Source organism: Coregonus lavaretus (genome assembly GCF_964263955.1).
Source record: "Coregonus lavaretus genome assembly, chromosome: 23".
Lineage (NCBI taxonomy): Eukaryota > Metazoa > Chordata > Actinopteri > Salmoniformes > Salmonidae > Coregonus > Coregonus lavaretus.
The window spans coordinates 31,173,822-31,194,196 of NC_140010.1; the positions used below are offsets into that span (position 1 = coordinate 31,173,822).

At 42.2% G+C, this 20,375-nt stretch overlaps 1 protein-coding gene across 1 annotated transcript in view; it reads left to right on the forward strand.

Annotated features, from left to right (window-relative positions):
* The window catches only part of LOC311098751 (choline transporter-like protein 5-A), a gene marked incomplete at both ends in the record, with an annotated part of 106,657 nt that overhangs the window by 83,294 nt on the left and 2,988 nt on the right, over positions 1-20,375 (forward strand). The window contains 10 exons of the mRNA XM_084139302.1: positions 5,547-5,620; positions 14,918-15,002; positions 15,939-16,023; positions 16,747-16,875; positions 17,155-17,215; positions 17,293-17,416; positions 17,561-17,644; positions 17,785-17,897; positions 19,386-19,517; positions 20,227-20,326. Of these exons, the coding sequence (XP_083995428.1) occupies positions 5,547-5,620; positions 14,918-15,002; positions 15,939-16,023; positions 16,747-16,875; positions 17,155-17,215; positions 17,293-17,416; positions 17,561-17,644; positions 17,785-17,897; positions 19,386-19,517; positions 20,227-20,326 (987 nt within the window). The remainder of the gene's footprint in view (positions 1-5,546; positions 5,621-14,917; positions 15,003-15,938; positions 16,024-16,746; positions 16,876-17,154; positions 17,216-17,292; positions 17,417-17,560; positions 17,645-17,784; positions 17,898-19,385; positions 19,518-20,226; positions 20,327-20,375) is intronic.

Sequence of the window (20,375 nt, forward strand, 5' to 3'; positions counted from 1 at the left end):
CAAGAGGAAGGCATTGATGCTATGGACCGCCCGTTCCCCAGACCTGAATCCAATTGAGCACATCTGGGACATCATGTCTCGCTCCATCCACCAACGCCACGTTGCACCACAGACTGTCCAGGAGTTGGCGGATGCTTTAGTCCAGGTCTGGGAGGAGATCCCTCAGGAGACCATCCGCCACCTCATCAGGAGCATGCCCAGGCGTTGTAGGGAGGTCATACAGGCACGTGGAGGCCACACACACTACTGAGCCTCATTTTGACTTGTTTTAAGGACATTACATCAAAGTTGGATCAGCCTGTAGTGTGGTTTTCCACTTTAATTTTGAGGGTGACTCCAAATCCAGACCTCCATGGGTTGATACATTTGATTTCCATTGATCATTTTTGTGTGATTTTGTTGTCAGCACATTCAACTATGTAAAGAAAAAAGTATTTCATTCAGATCTAGGATGTGTTATTTTAGTGTTCCCTTTATTTTTTTGAGCAGTGTAGATCGTTTTCACCTTTAAAACAGTATGAGTCCTACCTGTATAATGAGAGCTACCTATGAGAGTCTTGCAGACTCATACCTCAAGATACCCGCTTGGGTCGCTTGCTATTTCATAAGTAAGTACTGGTGTTTGACTATGTATCATGTCCTTACAATATCCTTGTTCAAACTTACAAGTGCAGTTTGTTGCAAAGTTGTTATAAAACCAATGAGTGGACATGATGAAGTGAAAGGTTTGTAGCCAGCTAGCGACCCTCTATTTCTCAAGTTCTTCCCCCCCCCCACCCTCGACTCCTACCCTCGACTCTAAGAACACTCTCGGTTCCTGTCAAGGATGAGACGTATGGATCCCACCCACCACACACACCTCCACCCATTTACTAGTTCTAATGCTGACCATATATCTTTCTCCAGTCTGTTTATCCAATCATTTAAAGTAGCTCAAAGATGCTGAAAACTTGGACTAGGCCTATTTGGGGACACTTTTGTCTGGTCTTTCTTTTTAAGCTCATAAATATAGATTTGCTTTGTTATGTGCAGTTATAATTTGAAGCCCATATTTCACTCAGGGTGCCAACTGCCAACTTCTCATTACTGTTCACAGCCATTGTTAGAATCATTAATCAAGTTCCTATTCAGAGACATAAAGCAGTCCTGCAGGAATGGATCAGTGGTTTTAATTAAAAACGAGAGACATTAATTCAGTCTCTTCAATGTCTATTTTGAGTGAGAGAAATGGAGTTGTTTAATGATGGGATTTTAAAGATGGCCGTAGATTAAACCAGTCGACTATTGAATCTCTAGCCTGGTCTCAGATCTGTTTGTGTTATCTTTCCAATTCCTTGTCACTCATTGCCGCAAGTTGGCAAAAGAGCACGAATAGATCATGGACCAGGCTATTGAATTCCAGGTCGCATCAATTATCATACTCTGACTGTTTCTCTCCTTCCTAAATTCTCCTGTGAAATTTGAATTCATGACAGCGATTAAGCGAACAGCACAGGGCCCCCCACACACATGACTGGTTCAGAGGCAGTGATTTATAAAATTACATTTTGTGTGCCGATAACTCCTGAAAGGCAACACATAAATTGTAGCGTGGTGTTGAGAGGTGACTGTCTTGGTGATTTGTCTCTCTATAAGTCGTCCATCACCCTTCAGACTGAGGTGGTCGTTCCTTATCATAGAGCTCACTGGCAGATGTTTGCTGTTGTTAATTCTTCTATTGCAGGGTTCCCCAATAGGCGGCATGATTTTTTTGGGCCCCCCAAGTTTTCTGAGCAAATAAATGTTTTTTTATTTTATCTTTTTTAATTATTTCCGTTCTTGGACATAAAAGACTGTAAAATTACCAGGAAATAAGCTCAACGTGATTTTAATTTAGGAAATCTGTGACCAAGTATTCCCACACATAAATAGAGAGCCATATGTAATCGTATCCCAATGTTTGAAATGAGGTTTTTTTCAAATATTATATCTGTTTGGGATTCTTGCGGTCAATTTGTAGTGCACAAATGATTTCTAACTATGTAATTGGGCACCCCTGTCTATTGTATCACTCTTTAGGGAGATAGATGGGAACATGCTGAGGGATAGATACTGTACTCTGCAGGTTGTTTGTTTGTATATATAATATAATAATAATATAATATGCCATTTAGCAGACGCTTTTATCCAAAGCGACTTACAGTCATGCGTGCATACATTTTTTGTGTATGGGTGGTCCCGGGGATCGAACCCACTACCTTGGCGTTACAAGCGCCGTGCTCTACCAGCTGATATAGGGACATTATCAATGTGTGCTACTCTGAGTTGATTTTAGTGTCCTCAGGGTTTTTAGAATCCTGATTCTGAAAAGTTATTTATCGTTCTATCTCTATTTCGCACACACACACACCCACAAGCATGCACACACACACAAACACACACACACATTCTCTCTCCCTCTCTCCCTGCTTGAGTTTAGCTGATGTTTCTCATCAGCTGGTGAATGAGTGTCATGCTTTCAGCATCATGCAGGGTCGTTCCGTTCCAGAGGACTGGAAAGGACAGGACAGAGCAGGAAAACACAAACTAGTCTGGACAGACCTAATATCACCAGGGAGGCAGAACCTTCAACCTGTCCTACCACTACTCCTCCTACAACTACAACTACTACTACAACTACTGCTTAACTGTATATAAGAATATGAATATGTATATATGATTGTGTGTAAATAGTATTTTTGTTGTCTCTTAGTGTCTTAGTGTCTTTACCTCTACCTACATGTACATATTACCTCAATTACCTCAACTAACCTGTGCCCCCACACATGTACCGGTACCCCCTGTATATAGCCTCACTACTGTTATTTTATTGTTGCTCTTTAATTATTTGTTATTTTTCTATTTTCTTCTTCTTTTTATTTTTATTTTTAACTTCAGTTTATTTAGTAAATACTTTCTTAACACTTATTTTTTCTTAACTGCATTGTTGGTTAAGGGCTTGTAAGCATTTCACTGTAAGGTCTACACCTGTTGTATTCGGCGCATGTTGATTTGATATGTAACTCTTATTTATTTTTTTGTTTTTGTTTAAATTGTATTTATTTATTATTATTTTAAATGTAATGTCCTTGTCTATAACTGTTCTGTACTTTTTCATGTATTTGTGCGTTTTATGTGGACACCAGGAAGAGTAGCTGCTGCATGTGTAGCTAATGGGGATTCTAATAAACTCAACTACCCACACATTCACATGGCTCAATATTATGTGTGTGTGTGTGTGTGTGTGTGTGTGTGTGTGCTCCATACATGTGTGCATGACTGCTTGTGTGTGTGTGTGTGTGTGTGTGTGTTTGTGTACTGTTCTGTGTGTCTCTGCAGGCCTGTTGGATCTGGGGAAAGTGCTGCCTGAGCTCAGCTAAAGGCTGAATTATTAAGCACTAGGGAGTGTTGGGCAATGTGTTTGTGAAAGCCTGCTGTGCAGCTCAACACCAGGTCTCACACTAACACTGTCAACTCAATGACCCAGTGCTGCCAATCACAACCTAATCACTATTCCCTAAACACACCACCTTACAGACATGATCTGTTATAACCCACTAACCTGGACTGTTTTATATTTATTTTATTTTTATTTCACCTTTACACCTTTTTTCTCATTTACAACTGCGACCTGGCCAAGATAAAGCAAAGCAGTGCGATAAAAACAACACAGAGTTACATATGGGGTAAAACAAAACACAAAGCCAAAAATACAACAGAAAATATATATACAGTGTGTGCAAATGTAGCAAGTTATGGCAGTAAGGCAATAAATAGGCCATAGTGCAAAATAATTACAATTAGTATTAACACTGCAATGATAGATGTGCAAGAGATGTGCAAATAGAGATACTGGGGTGCAAATGAGCAAAATAAATAACAATATGGGGATGATGTAGTTGGGTGGGCTAATTTCAGATGGGCTGTGTACAGGTGCAGTGATCGGTAAGGTGCTCTGACAACTGATGCTTAAAGTTAGTGAGGGAGATAAGAGTCTCCAGCTTCAGAGATTTTTGCAGTTCGTTCCAGTCATTGGCAGCAGAGAACTGGAAGGAATGGCGGCTAAAGGAGGTGTTGGCTTTGGGGATGACCAGTGAGATATACCTGCTGGAGCACATATTACAGGTGGGTGTTGCTATGGTGACCAATGAGCTAAGATAGGCAGGGATTTGTCTAGAAGTGATTTATAGATGGCCTGGAGCCAGTGGGTTTGGCGACGAATATGTAGTGAGGACCAGCCAACAAGAGCGTACAGGTCACAGTGGTGGGTAGTATATGGGGCTTTGGTGACAAAACGGATGGCACTGTGATAGACTACATCCAATTTGCTGAGTAGAGTGTTGGAGGCTATTTTGTAAATGACATCGCCGAAGTCAAGGATCGGTAGGAACCTGTTGAGGTTCATTCATTCCAATGAAGGTATACGGCTGGTGAAAGAGATTGCCACTTGAAGGCCTTACCTGCCAGGTCAGAGAGGGGCTGGACATGACTGGACATAACTCTCATTGATAGAGGTCAATCCCAACCAATCAAATTGGATTAATCAGCCATTACCTCAGTGCTCAGCTGGGAGGCCAGGGAGGGATTTCTACACATTCGATTGATATGTAAGCTGATTAATTTGGTATTTAGTATTTATTAGGATCCCCATTAGCTGCTGCAAAAGCATCAGTTACTCTTCCTGGGGTCCACATGAAACATGACATAATACATAGTACAGTGCAAATACAAGATATATAAAATGGCTTTGTCTCTTCACAGTCCCCTTTGTGATTAAGACTCATTAAACATGACACTAGATAGGTCGCTGGATCGGAACACACTAACAATTATCTGGATCGGAACACGTGCGTGCACACTACCCTTTGTGGATATGTGACAATATCCAGTCCTCGGTTGGAGAGAAAGATGTAAGCACTTGGCACACACACACACACACACATACTGGTACACACACTGCAAGAGCCATTCCAATTGCCAAACCCTGGGAAAGAGAGTGTGGGAATGTGATGTGTCCACAGGGATTCATAGCAGCAGATTGTTGAGGTTAATATTTCATTTAAACGTTTGGAAAACATCTCATCATCAAAATGGTTCCCCTCTGCTGCGGTTTGATCTTAAACAGAATAATGAACGAGGCCTTGATGGGTACTTATCTCTCTCCTCTCATTTCTCTCTCTCTTTACACTCTCATTTCTCTCTCTCTCCTCTCATTTCTGTGGTCCTCTGTAGCTCAATTGGTAGAGCATGGCGCTTGTAACGCCAGGGTAGTGGGTTCGATCCCCGGGACCACCCATACGTAAAAATGTATGCGCACATGACTGTAAGTCGCTTTGGATAAAAGCGTCTGCTAAATGGCATATTATATTATATTTCTCTCTCTTTACACTAATTTATCTCCATCTCCTCTAGTTTCTCTCTCTCTTTACACTCATTTCTGTCTCTCTCCTCTCGTTGCTCTCTTTCTGGGTATGTTGAATATTGAAAGCCTTGTCAAGGATATTTACCTTTACTTTCTCTCTCTACAGAAGCTGCACAGACGTGTTTTGCTGTGTGATCTTCATCATCATCATCCTTGGATACATAGCACTGGGGACTGTGGGTGAGTGGAGACAAAACCATAACCAGTATTACCAGGAAGGTGTAAGGATGTTTATACATGGAAACTCAAAATCACAACTTTTCATGACATATAGGTCTACATGTATTGGACGAAACCCGATCTCTCACATTCCACGAGTCCAGGATGCCAATGTGAGACTAGCATTGGACAGACTAAATATTAGCCTTTAGGGAGGGAACGTTATTTATAATAAGGGTTACAGGGAGAAAATCGGTCCTCTCTGAAATGAAAATGGATGGCCCGGCCTTCAGCAAAATATATTTCACCTTAAACCCTCCCTTAACGCTTGAAAAACAAAACAAGTGACCCTCCCCTATACCCAAAATAATAATTACAACCGTTTAACCTCACTTCTTGGACAGACCAGAGCCTTAGATATGCAGTTTTAGAAACTGTTCTTCATCCTGTAAGCATTACATGGCAACGCAGGAATTTTTATAGCACACATGAAGGCCAGAAGGTTGTGGGTTTGCAGACCACCGTGGACAAGAGTAGGGGTGTAAAGAGCTCCTTTATAGTAAAAGCAATGCATTAATCTATCATCGTGTTTAAAGGTCCAAGAAAAAATTGCCTTTTATAAACATTTAATGCAATTCTAAATTTAAGCTTTAACTGCTGGCTACTCTTTTCCGTTGCTTAACCCAATGAGAGAAGGTCACAAGTGTTTCCTTAAAAGCTGTCTGGGTTTAAACATCTTCTATTTTACAGACAGTGAATAGCTTAATCAATGGATAGTGACAGAATTAGATTACTTCCCAAGCAAAGTAAATGTTTTGTCTCCTCAGCTATGGAAGGTTGTAGCTCAGCCTCTGAATTTCAAAGAAACAAAACAATGATATCCCCATATGCATCGGAGTCAAGTCTTTTCCCGGTATTTTACAGCTTGTTTCTAGCATAAAGCATTGCGGACCAAATCGCTGTTATTGATCACTTTATATAATCGGATCAGTTTTATTTTCTTAAAAATCTTAAGCTATTTTCTTTAATAAAAGGTAGGCCTATGGCATACCCTCTCATACCCTCTCAATTCAAGTCTTGTTTTTAACTTAAAAGCCCTTCACTGACACGGAGGTAGGCTATTTAAAGAGTGCATGGTGTGTGGAGGAATTGACCAACAAATCTATATATATTCAGTGAGGGAAAAAAGTATTTGATCCCCTGCTGATTTTGTACGTTTGCCCACTGACAAATAAATGATCAGTCTATAATTTTTTAATGGTAGGTTTATTTGAACAGTGAGAGACAGAATAACAACAAAAAAATCCAGAAAAACGCATGTCAAAAATGTTATAAATTGATTTGCATTTTAATGAGGGAAATAAGTATTTGACCCCTCTGCAAAACATGACTTAGTACTTGGTGGCAAAACCCTTGTTGGCAATCACAGAGGTCAGACGTTTCTTGTAGTTGGCCACCAGGTTTGCACACATCTCAGGAGGGATTTTGTCCCACTCCTCTTTGCAGATCTTCTCCAAGTCATTAAGGTTTCAAGGCTGACGTTTGGCAACTCGAACCATCAGCTCCCTCCACAGATTTTCTATGGGATTAAGGTCTGGAGACTGGCTAGGCCACTCCAGGACCTTAGTGTGCTTCTTCTTGAGCCACTCCTTTGTTGCCTTGGCCGTGTGTTTTGGGTCATTGTCATGCTGGAATACCCATCCACGACCCATTTTCAATGCCCTGGCTGAGGGAAGGAGGTTCTCACCCAAAATGTAACGGTACATGGCCCCGTCCATCGTCCCTTTGATGCGGTTAAGTTGTCCTGTCCCCTTAGCAGAAAAACACCCCCAAAGCATAATGTTTCCACCTCCATGTTTGACGGTGGGGATGGTGTGGCTCCTGAGTGGCGCAGTGGTCTAAGGCACTGCATCGCAGTGCTAACTGTGCCACTAGAGATCCTGGTTCGAATCCAGGCTCTGTCGCAGCCGGCCGCGACCGGGAGACTCATGGGCGGCGCACAATTGGCCCAGGGTAGGGGAGGGAATGGCCGGCAGGGATGTAGCTCAGTTGATAGAGCATGGCGTTTGCAACGCCAGGGTTGTGGGTTTGATTCCCACGGGGGGCCAGTATAAAAAAAAATATGTATTCACTAACTGTAAGTCGCTCTGGATAAGAGCGTCTGCTAAATGACTAAAAATGTTTTTAAAAAATGTGTTCTTGGGGTCATAGGCAGCATTCCTCCTCCTCCAAACACGGCGAGTTGAGTTGATGCCAAAGAGCTCGATTTTGGTCTCATCTGACCACAACACTTTCACCCAGTTCTCCTCTGAATCATTCAGATGTTCATTGGCAAACTTCAGACGGCCCTGTATATGTGCTTTCTTGAGCAGGGGGACCTTGCAGGCGCTGCAGGGTTTCAGTCCTTCACGGCGTAGTGTGTTACCAATTGTTTTCTTGGTGACTATGGTCCCAGCTGCCTTGAGATTATTGACCAGATCCTCCCATGTAGTTCTGGGCTGATTCCTCACCGTTCTCATGATCATTGCAACTCCACGAGGTGAGATCTTGCATGGAGACCCAGGCCGAGGGAGATTGACATTGAATAATCGCACCAACCGCACGATGGTCTTGTAGCCCATTCCAGCCTTGTGTAGGTCTACAATCTTGTTCCTGACATCCTTGGAGAGCTCTTTGGTCTTGGCCATGGTGGAGAGTTTGGAATCTGATTGATTAATTGCTTCTGTGGACAGGTGTCTTTTATACAGGTAACAAGCTGAGATTAGGAGCACTCCCTTTAAGAGTGTGCTCCTAATCTCAGCTCGTTACCTGTATAAAAGACACCTGGGAGCCAGAAATCTTTCTGATTGAGAGGGGGTCAAATACTTATTTCCCTCATTAAAATGCAAATCAATTTATAACATTTTTGACATGCGTTTTTCTGGATTTTGTTGTTGTTATTCTGTCTCTCACTGTTCAAATAAACCTACAATTAAAATTATAGACTGATCATGTCTTTGTCAGTGGGCAAACATACAAAATCAGCAGGGGATCAAATACATTTTTCCCTCACTGTAGCAGCCTATACCCACATTTCATCTGTCAAACAGGTAGGCTTACCTCTTATTTCTTAAATAGGAAGAAATAGGCTCCAAAACAATACCCTCTTGTTGTTAGTAAAGTCTAATACTCTAATTTGCCTACTTTCAGCAACATTAGCTGTCCATTTCTGATTGATTGGGCTGCAGCTGCTGCTTCAAGTTTCAGCACCACAATGTAAATTAATCGAATCAAGCTTATTGAGAGGTCAATAACTCTGATAAATACATCATGGGCAAGAAACATATTGTTTTTAATAAAATCTATTGTAGTAGTAGTAAGTTATCAAAGTTGACCTCAGGTCCTCCTTTTCCTCTTCTCGCTCTCCTTCTCAAACTGAACAGAACATACGCTAGTCCACGCGCAAGATCTTTTGGACTAGGCCTAATCTAAAATTATTTTCGGAAGAAGCCTTTAACACTCCTCCTGAACTGCCACCGTAGGCCTACACAGCACTGCCATTGGTTAGGCAGCACACAACAACGTTTTGGATCAGCAAGAGCAGACAAGGCCGGGGCTCAGGGTTGGAATATCTATTGCAGTGTGTAATGCAGCCTAGTTTTATTTACACCATCCCAGCAGCTAGTTTAGAAATATAACTTTGCTCTGTGTTTCTCCCAGCATGGACTTTGTAGCCTATAGCCTATAGGCTGTTGATCATTTGATTGAGACCTCACTAAATAGCCTATAGGTGCACTTGATATTACGCCCAGCGAAGAATCAGAGGTGAGGGGCGGCATCAGGCACACATCCATTTATAGCAACTAATTCTAAAACACTGAGAAATATTGAAATTTCATTAATTACAAATTACATGACCTCCCCTGGACTAGATTTAAAACAATACTAAACCCTCCCCTTGACTGAAATTGAAAAAGTTATGATTCTCCCCCATTTTCCTCAAGGTCCCCATTCTGTACATTTCCATCCATCCCTTATTTAATTATCCTAGTTGAGTCAAATTTCTGTTACGCTTAAAACAAAACAGTGTTAACAAGCGATGTAAAGGGAGATGCTGCATGAGAAGTATTGTGTTTAGAAATCTTCATTGAAAGCAGTGACGCCACACTGGCACAAACCCAAAGACACTGTCCCCCTGAGTACGAGTCAGCAGATGAACCTTTGATCACAGAGGGCTCTGAAAATCCACCACTCAATACTCAGCACTGTGTTAGAAAAGATAAAACAGAATACCATTCATTTCTAACTACTGTAGCTACTGGGGTTTAGATGGTGGAGTAGGAAGATAAAAGGATAAAAACAAGATAGGGTGTGTGTGTGTGAGAGAGCGAGAAATAGAGAAAAAAGTAGCAAGTGTGAGAGAGATAGTAAACATCACTATCATAGATTGTGCAGTAGAGAGATACAAAGAAAAAGAACGAGAGAGAGAAATAAAAATATATGTGTGTAGCATCTGTTCTATTCACAGAGACAGAGTGCGAAGACATTGCGTTCACAGCACCTCTGGTAGAAATGAATGTTTCATGTCCCACAGCTCTATGAAGTGCTTCTTATCTCCTCTCTCATTTCTTTATTCTTTTACTCCCCCTCTCCTCTTCTCCTCCTCCCCTCTTCTGGTAAAGATCAATCCGTCAGTCAGTGATTGCTTCTGCTTCAAAAGTTGTGTACCTTTTCTCATCCTAATGATCTCAGAAATGGTAAGCAGCTAGCAAATTAAAGTTTAAGAAGTTAATGCACTGAAGATAAAGTTGCTTCAAAAATCGAGTACAAGCAGCTAATTACTATGCATGCTGTGCTCTACAATTTCCCCTGTTTTTTCCATTCTGAATACTATTAATGCAATCATCTGTTCCCCTTATACTACCATCGCCAATAGGTACAAACGTTATAGGCAGCCCTACTCCCTATGACCAACAGTAGCTCACTAAGAGGAAGCTGTATCGTTGAGAAAAGCGAGAGAAGGATAAAACGTAGAAAGGGAAAATACAGCAGTCCTGTGTATTGATTCTGGTTCTAGAGAGTTGGGTTATGACTGATATCTGGTCAGTGTTGAAATAGAGAAGTGATATGCAGCAAAGGACCGGCAGGGAGAGAGTGAAAAAGGGTGAGAGGCCCTTTGTTAAAAAATCCCTTTGATTTAGACAGTCGCAGCATTGGGTCTCTTTGTTGAAAAAGGGACAGTTAGATAGATAGATAGATACTGTGACATTGCCTTTGAGAACATAGGGCTTCATTCAATCAAAACCTACGCTGCAGTCCTTAGTAGCACACTATAGAAATATACCTTTTATCCTGTAGTCAAATTAAACCACAGAATGGCCTTGGCAACTCAGCACACAAATAAATCCCTCCAGTTTTCAGAATAAGTGAATGCAGGCATATATATATTTGCTTCTGAAACATTGAGATGAGAAGCTTCCCAATCCCAACCCTTCTTTGATACAGCTGATAGACATATTCATAAAAGCAGCTTACTCAGAACTGGCCACCATATACTCATGACCTTTAAATACCGACCTAGCCTTATTTCTTCCAATGTCATTATTTAACCTTGCCATCCAGACCCATTATACACTGCTCAAAAAAATAAAGGGAACACTTAAACAACACAATGTAACTCCAAGTCAATCACACTTCTGTGAAATCAAACTGTCCACTTAGGAAGCAACACTGATTGACAATACATTTCACATGCTGTTGTGCAAATGGAATAGACAACAGGTGGAAATTATAGGCAATTAGCAAGACACCCCCAATAAAGGACTGGTTTTGCAGGTGGTGACCACAGACCACTTCTCAGTTCCTATGCTGGCGGTGCTTTCACTCTAGTGGTAGCATAAGACGGAGTCTACAACCCACACAAGTGGCTCAGGTAGTGCAGCTCATCCAGGATGGCACATCAATGCGAGCTGTGGCAAGAAGGTTTGCTGTGTCTGTCAGCATAGTGTCCAGAGCATGGAGGCGCTACCAGGAGACAGGCCAGTACATCAGGAGACGTGGAGGAGGCCGTAGGAGGGCAACAACCCAGCAGCAGGACTGCTACCTCCGCCTTTGTGCAAGGAGGAGCAGGAGGAGCACAGCCAGAGCCCTGCAAAATGACCTCCAGCAGGCCACAAATGTGCAATAGTATGCTCAAACGGTCAGAAACAGACTCCATGAGGGTGGTATGAGGGCCCGACGTCCACAGGTGGGGGTTGTGCTTACAGCCCAACACCGTGCAGGACGTTTGGCATTTGCCAGAGAACACCAAGATTGGCAAATTCGCCACTGGCGCCCTGTGCTCTTCACAGATGAAAGCAGGTTCACACTGAGCACATGTGACAGACGTGACAGAGTCTGGAGACGCCGTGGAGAACGTTCTGCTGCCTGCAACATCCTCCAGCATGACCGGTTTGGCGGTGGGTCAGTCATGGTGTGGGGTGGCATTTCTTTTGGGGGGGCCGCACAGCCCTCCATGTGCTCGCCAGAGGTAGCCTGACTGCCATTAGGTACCGAGATGAGATCCTCAGACCCCTTGTGAGACCATATGCTGGTGCGGTTGGCCCTGGGTTCCTCCTAATGCAAGACAATGCTAGACCTCATGTGGCTGGAGTGTGTCAGCAGTTCCAGCAAGAGGAAGGCATTGATGCTATGGACCGTTCCCCAGACCTGAATCCAATTGAGTACATCTGGGACATCATGTCTCGCTCCATCCACCAACGCCACGTTGCACCACAGACTGTCCAGGAGTTGGCGGATGCTTTAGTCCAGGTCTGGGAGGAGATCCCTCAGGAGACCATCCGCCACCTCATCAGGAGCATGCCCAGGCGTTGTAGGGAGGTCATACAGGCACGTGGAGGCCACACACACTACTGAGCCTCATTTTGACTTGTTTTAAGGACATTACATCAAAGTTGGATCAGCCTGTAGTGTGGTTTTCCACTTTAATTTTGAGGGTGACTCCAAATCCAGACCTCCATGGGTTGATACATTTGATTTCCATTGATAATATTTGTGTGATTTTGTTGTCAGCACATTCAACTATGTAAAGAAAAAAGAATTTAATAAGATTATTTCATTCATTCAGATCTAGGATGTGTTATTTTAGTGTTCCCTTTATTTTTTTGAGCAGTGTAATATAAGTTGTCCACTCTTGCTGCAGCCCAGTCCTCTAGACTCAAGTTCATCCTTTTTCAATGTGCCACAACCATTCCATCTCATATTTGAGTATGAGTTCACCTCGGTAATGACCGTGTTGTAGCTTTTGTCTCATATTTTAGTGTGATCTCATCCTTTGAAGAGCAGAAGGGATGCTGGCAGTCGTAACCAATAGAGCGTAGAGAGCTTGATATTGGAGCGATGATGAAGTCACTCTTTACTCTTCATCCCGCCTGCCAGCTACAAATGACCTCATGCCATCAGGAGAGGAACCCCCCCCCCCCCCCCCCCCACACACACACACACACACACACACATACACACATACATACACACACTCACTCATACTACATGCACGCACACACTAGACAATCATTGCAAACACCCTACACACATACACAAAAAAAGGATGGATGCATGCGCACAAGGATGAGCACATACACACACATACACACCTTACTACAATTTACTCCAATCCAACCCTCTCTACACCACACAAAAAATCCACAATGACTTCATCCTCTCAGACACACGCACTCACCCCACTTCTCTCTCTCTCTTTCTCTCTTTCTTTCTCTCTCTTGCACGCACACACACACACACACACACACACACACACACACACACACACACACACACACACACACTGTACATACACACACACACCATACAGTGTATAATTAATTCAGCATAATTACTGATTATCTTTGATTTGTAGAGTAGTGGCAACTATACTATATACACTCACCGGCCGGTACACCCATCTAGTACCGGGTCGGACCTCCCTTTGCCTCCAGAACAGCCGGAATTCTTCGGGGCACAGATTTTTTGTGAATTTTATAAAATTTCTGTTCTTCTTGTTTTTAGCTGATAGGAGTGGAACCTGGTGTGGTCGTCTGCTGCAATAGCCCATCCGTGACAAGGATTGACGAGTTGTGTGTTCCAAGATGCAGTTCTTTTTTGTTTGTCACACCATTCTCGGTAAACCCTAGACACTGTCATGCGTGAAAAGCCCAGGAGGGTGGCCGTTTCTGAGATACTGGATCCGGCATGCCTGGCAGCGACGATCATACTACGCTCAAAGTCACTTAGGTCATTCGTTTTGCCCATTCTAACGTTCAATCGAACAGTAACTGAATGCCTGTCTGCCTGCTTTATATAGCAAGCCACGGCCACGTGACTCACTGTCTGTATGAGTGAACCATTTTCGTGAACGGGGTGGTGTGCCTAATAAACTGTCCGGTAAGTGTATCTACAGGTCCAGGTCCCTACATGCCAGTCCACTCTCTATCTCCCTATCTGTCTGTCATTAGTGTTCACTAAGTAGTTCAGATACTGTACAGAAGCATTACAGTTGGATTCTGTTACCCCATTATGGATGGGTGGCTCTGGAATACTACCTTAATGTGTAAGGAAATGTGTAAAAAGAAATGGGTGAAAACATGAATACTGTACTTACTGCGCAGAGTGAGTTGTAAACATCAGTTTTGATGTGGCGACCATACAGACTGTGCAGTGAAGTACATTACCTGCCACTCATTTAATGCCAGCCAGGAATCAATGATCCCATTAGTCAGTCAGACTCTTAGAGAGAGGTAGTCCGTGATAGGCTTTCATTCATTGAAAAAAGGTACTGCTATTGATCACAACGAATGGACACAGATAAACATGCACGTATGGTGTCTTAGAAAGGGAAATCCAACGATCTCCTTTCCTGTACGCTTTCTGAACAATGCTGTAAATGATGCGGAATATAAGCCTTAGAAGAGGGATTGTGCTTTTGGCGAACACTATCGACTCAGTCAACACTCAGCTACAGCAGTAGAGAGGCACTAAAATACACAAAATGACCTCGTCTTTAATACCCTGCCACAGGAGCTGAAGAACACATCAAGATTGTCCTATAGAAAAGAATCAGAGCAGTTAGATTCAGGGAATGGGAATAAGATATCAGTCTATCGTGCAAAGAGACTTTCCATCTATTTGTCTTTTATTTCGGTAATGGAAAACGGAGATACAAGGATGATTAATTAATTCACTGGTTTCTATCTCTCTCTCGCTCCCTCGCTCTCTCCTTCTTTCTCCCTCTTTCTCTCTCCTTCTCTCGCTCTCCTTCTACCTCCTCTCTCTCTCTCTCTCTAGCGTGGCTACACGGTGACCCCAGGAAGGTGATCTACCCTACAGACAGCTACGGACAGTTCTGTGGGCAGAAGGGCACCCCAAATGCGTGAGTAATTACTGTAGTGACTGATTAACCAGGTATATCTCGATATCTCTGAGTAATTAGGCTGTGTTTACACAGGCAGCCCGATTCTGATTTTTTTGCCCAATTATTGGCGAAAGATCTGATCTGATTGGTCAAAAGATCAATTAGTGGAAAAATATCAGAATTAGGCTGCCTATGTAAACACAGCCATAGGGACATACCTATGAGCAATTTGAGGTCATGATAATTCCCTTGTGCCCAATTTGCTGCTATAAATTGCTGGTTCTTTAATTGCTGGTTCTTTATCTTAGCCCTGAGTGCTTCAATGTTGTTATATTGACCATTACAATTGAAAAGCAGCTCAACCCCACACACAGTTCCCATTGTCTAAGGAATCAAACCCATTGAATTAAAAGTCTGGTACTGCATCCCCACACTAAACAGCTCGGTGTTGAATTTCCCTCATAAACCTCAAGTGTGATTGACAGGCTGTAACCTTGGCAATGATTAAAGTAGTTATTTAGTGGCGGCTGCGGAGCGGTGATAAGGCTGTTTGTGGAGCCGGGCTGTGAGATAGGGAGTAGTGTGTTTACTCCCAGCTAGCTGGGGCCCTCAGATCTCATCAGCTCATAATTAGCACTGTGTTGTTCTCCCAGGCTTTAAGGATTATGATGGAGTTTAGTCTGGAACACGTGTCGGGGAGAGACTACACCACTCTCTCACCCATTATACTGAAATACTGGAGAATATCATCCTGAAATTCACAAAAAATGCATAGAGATATTAAGAATGGAAGGGAAGAGATAGTTGTCCATTTTAAGATTGTATGTGAAACTGTTACATCATTGTATGTGAGACTCTTAGAGGGCTTTTCTTTGAATGTGTACTCTGTACTCTACAACCACCTAGTGGTAATACTGTATCAGCACTGTGTCGATGTTTGTTTTCTCTCTATAGAAAAAAATCCATACTGTTCTACTTCAATATCCTGAAATGTGCCAACCCTGCTGTCCTCATCAACCTACAGTGCCCCACCACTCAGGTATTCATAACATATTGGTCAGTAACAATATTGACTTATAGAGTACATAGGTACAGTTACTGTTAAAGGCCCAGTGCAGTCAACACATTTTTTTCCTGTTTTATATCATATTGTAATAATATAATAATATGCCATTTAGCAGACGCTTTTATCCAAAGCGACTTACAGTCATGCGTGCATAAATTTTTTGTGTTTGGGTGGTCCCGGGGATCGAACCCACTACCTTGGCGTTACAAGCGCCGTGCTCTACCAGCTGAGCTACAGAGGACCAAACTGCAGCTGATGAAACTAACACTGTAAAAGTGTGAGAAAAAATATCTGTGTTATTTCCAGATAGTGGCTGGTTGAAAATACAATCTACACAGGACCTTCTAATCACCAGGTTTGCATGGGTGGGAGTTTCGGCTTTCCATGGTGACATCACCATGAGATAAATTGGTTAATAGACCAATAACAAAGAGAGTTCCAAACCTCTCTGCCAATAACAGCTAGTTTTCAGTTTCATACCACTCCCAGACAGTCCTAGCAAAATCCTTGATTGAGAAATAGTTTTTTGCTAAAAAGCAATTTTTGTCAATTTTATGGAAATCTATTACAGTAAGGTACTTAATTGTTACTCAGAAGTTATTTGATATTGATATAAAAACGGTTGCATTGGGCCTTTAAAAAAGGGTGTCATATCAGCTTACTGAGTATTCATTAGTGTGTTCAATACTTCCTCAGATGTGTGTTTCCAAGTGCCCGGACAGATTTGCAACCTACACAGATATGCAGTTGCAATACCAAATCACTGCAGCCCCCTGGGAATATTACAGGCAGTTCTGCAAACCAGGATTCAACAACCCAACAAAGGTATGCATGTAGGTTTAGCACAGTTTGGAAGTGTGTACTGTTAGGATGTGAACTGTTTTTCCATTCAACAATGGTGCTTAACAACGACTAGTTGGCTAAAGCAGGAACAGCCTTACACCCAGGCTACTGAACTGTGCTGCATTGTGTGAAAGATTATGAATTAAAGACCGTTTTTTTATCAGGAGACAGGAGTTTTAACACTGTTTTTGTCATTTTCTGTTCAGAGTGTAACGACAATTAGTATTACATGACTGACGTTCCTCCTCTTTTTGCTTTAAGCCTGTTGCACAAGTGTTACGAGACGAGGACTGTCCATCAGTGATTGTGCCTAGCAGACCATGTAAGTACAGCAAGAAATGACAGCAGCTGACGGCCAATAAGGAAGAAGTTGTGATACTGAATTATCTTGTCTACTAGTCCTACAGCGCTGTTTTCCTGACTTCATCACTCTGAATGGAACCCTGACGGTGGCCAAAAGAACCCACTTCAAAGATGCCCTGGACACAGCCCGTAGTGTGACTGAACTAAGAGACGCCGCCAAGTGAGTTATAAAGACACACACTCACACACGTGGATGTGTGTTTACATGCATGCGCGCACGTACAGTACACACACACACAAATGCGCACGCACACAAACATTTCTGTAATTATGGCAGTTTTATAATGGGTATTGTCTCCTACAGTGGCATCACAGGTCTGGTGGATGCTAAGGAGGTTGGGATGAAGATTGTGGAGGACTACGCCACCTCATGGAACTGGATCTTAATGTAAGAACTCTAACTAGCAGAGATACACTGGGTGGAGTTATTATAACAGACAATTAATTGTACTGTACGGTACTTTATTGTACTTTTACGGTACTGTAAAATACTATATTTAGAGATTTTACTGTGTGTCTAATTTCCAGAGGTCTGGTGATAGCTCTGGTGGTCAGTCTGATCTTCATCTTGCTGTTACGTTTCACTGCCGGACTCCTCCTCTGGTTCACCATCATCGCCGTCATACTGGTGATTGCTTACGGTCAGTCTGTGTGTGTCAAAGCTATTCTAGTTTTGTGTTTTTAATATTCGTTTTTATTTCTATTAATTTTCAGACTTTTATTTGAAATTTAGTTTAGTTTCAGTTAGTTTTCCGATCCACTTTACTCGTTTTTATTTAGTTGAAGTTTTAGTTGTAGTGTGTTTTTGGGGATGTCACTTCTTGCCAGTGTGGGACAGTAATACATAAGGTGATGAGGTTAGGTTAGGTTTAAAGGTAGACTCAGCGGGATGACATAGATGCACAAAGTAAACAGTAGTAGTGGGTCAATTTCCGCAACAACCAGGAGCGGTGAAGCGCAAGGCTAAACTTCTCTGCTGTTGTGGTCCGGTAGTTACCACGTTGAAGCAGTGTGACGCGCACCCGTGCACATACGCAGATATTCTGTGGGACTGTGTGAGAGCAAAGTCTTGCATCATGCTCATCTCAATCGCCGCGTTCGAGCTGATCATTTTTGTCAAGTCGGTTAACATTGTTGGTCACCGCCTTTCAATGTGTGTTACATTCTGGAGATAAAAATGGTCTGACTTGTGCCCACATGTCAAGTGCATGAACTTTACAAAAATCATGTGATCAAAGGTCATTAAGTTTTGACCTCAGTCGACCGCAAGTTTCTGCAGTTGGAGGCTCTATTGTCAACCAATCATTAGTGTTTTTATTTGACCCACACGAATGTGACCAAAGGCACGACTGAAACAAGAATGAATTTTCCGCAATTTATGTGCACAGTGGATATATACAAATACATTTGATATGTGAGGCTCTATCTCACTAAGTGATTGTACAATGTACACACATAATACTATATTATGATTTCAGTTTGTGAGTGTGTGATATAGGGGTTAGATAAATATTTATTTCGACATTATAAAGAAAACCTTTTATAAACAATGGCAACACTGCCATGTTGATCTGAGCCTTGCTGTTGAAAAAACACATCAATATTAGACTTTCAGCTGTCGCAGATGCACCTCCCCTGACTTCACGCCGCCACTTTTGTCTACAGTTGTTTGCTTTAGCCTTACCACTCAAACGAGCCCAATATCTGCGGTGCTGCTGTGGCAACGTCATCTTGCTGAGTCTACCTTTTAAAATATAAATTAATCTCAATGTGACCCGCCAGATTCAGAAGCTTGAAAACCCCATTAGAAGAAAAAAGCTTGAAAACCCTATTGGAAAACCTGCTAAAACTGAACATAATTCATGATGCTTTTTATTAAATGTTTGTTCGTTTTGGGGTCAAAGTTAATAGTTTCAGTATAGTTTTAGTTTTCAAATGGGTTTGTTCATTATTTATTTTATTTACAAAAATAAATGTCATGATTAGTTTTCATTTTAGTTTTAGTTTACTATAATAACCTGTGTGTGTGTAACTGTACATACACGTGTGCGTGCATGGCCGTGTACCAGTGTGTTACCAGTATGTGTCTGTTTTCACCTCTCTAACATCTGCTTCCTGTGTCTCTGTAGGGATATGGCACTGTTACCTGGAGTTCTCCCTCTTGAGGCAGCAGCCCGGGGCAGATGTGACCATCGTAGACATCGGCTTCCAGACAGACGTCACGGTTTACCTGCATCTCAGCCAGACATGGCTCATCTTCTGTGAGTCATCACCTCTCTCATGACTATCTCGCTGTCTCTTTCTGTCTTTCTCCCTCTCTCTATCTCTCTCTCTCTCTCTCTCTCTCTCTCTCTCTCTCTCTCTCTCCCTCCCTCTCACTCATGACAATCTCTCTCTCTCTCTCTCTCAGCTTTCTTAGGGAAAAAGCCTATTTCAAACCATTTAGCCTGATTACCAGTTCCTGTAAAAGTTGAAAATTAGTAAAAAGGTTTTCTGTCTTTCATTTACTTAACACATTACAAATGGAGAGGATAATTGAGGTTAGGTTTGATGTTACTATGGATTGATGTTACTATGATTTGATGTTGCTATGGGTTGAGGTTACTATGGGTTGATGTTACTATGGATTGATGTTACTATGGGTTGATGTTACTATGAGTAGATGTTACTATGAGTAGATGTTACTATGGTTTGATGTTACTATGGATTGATGTTACTATGGGTTGATATTACTATGAGTTGATGTTACTATGGGTTGATGTTACTATGAGTTGATGTTACTATGGTTTGATGTTACTATGAGTTGATGTTACTATGGTTTGATGTTACTATGGGTTGGTGTTACTATGGTTTGATGTTACTATGAGTTGATGTTACTATGGTTTGATGTTACTATGGGTTGGTGTTACTATGGTTTTGCTCAGACTCTCTCTAACCTTCTGCTGTGTTTTCCCCCTCTCTCTCTGTTAGTGATATCTCTGGGTACCATAGAGGCCTCCATCTTGATCATTCTGATCTTTCTGAGGAAGAGATTACGGGTCGCTATCGCTCTACTGAGAGAGGGAAGCAAGTAAGTCGACTAATAGTAACAGTTTCTCTCGCAGTAACTGTTTGTGTTC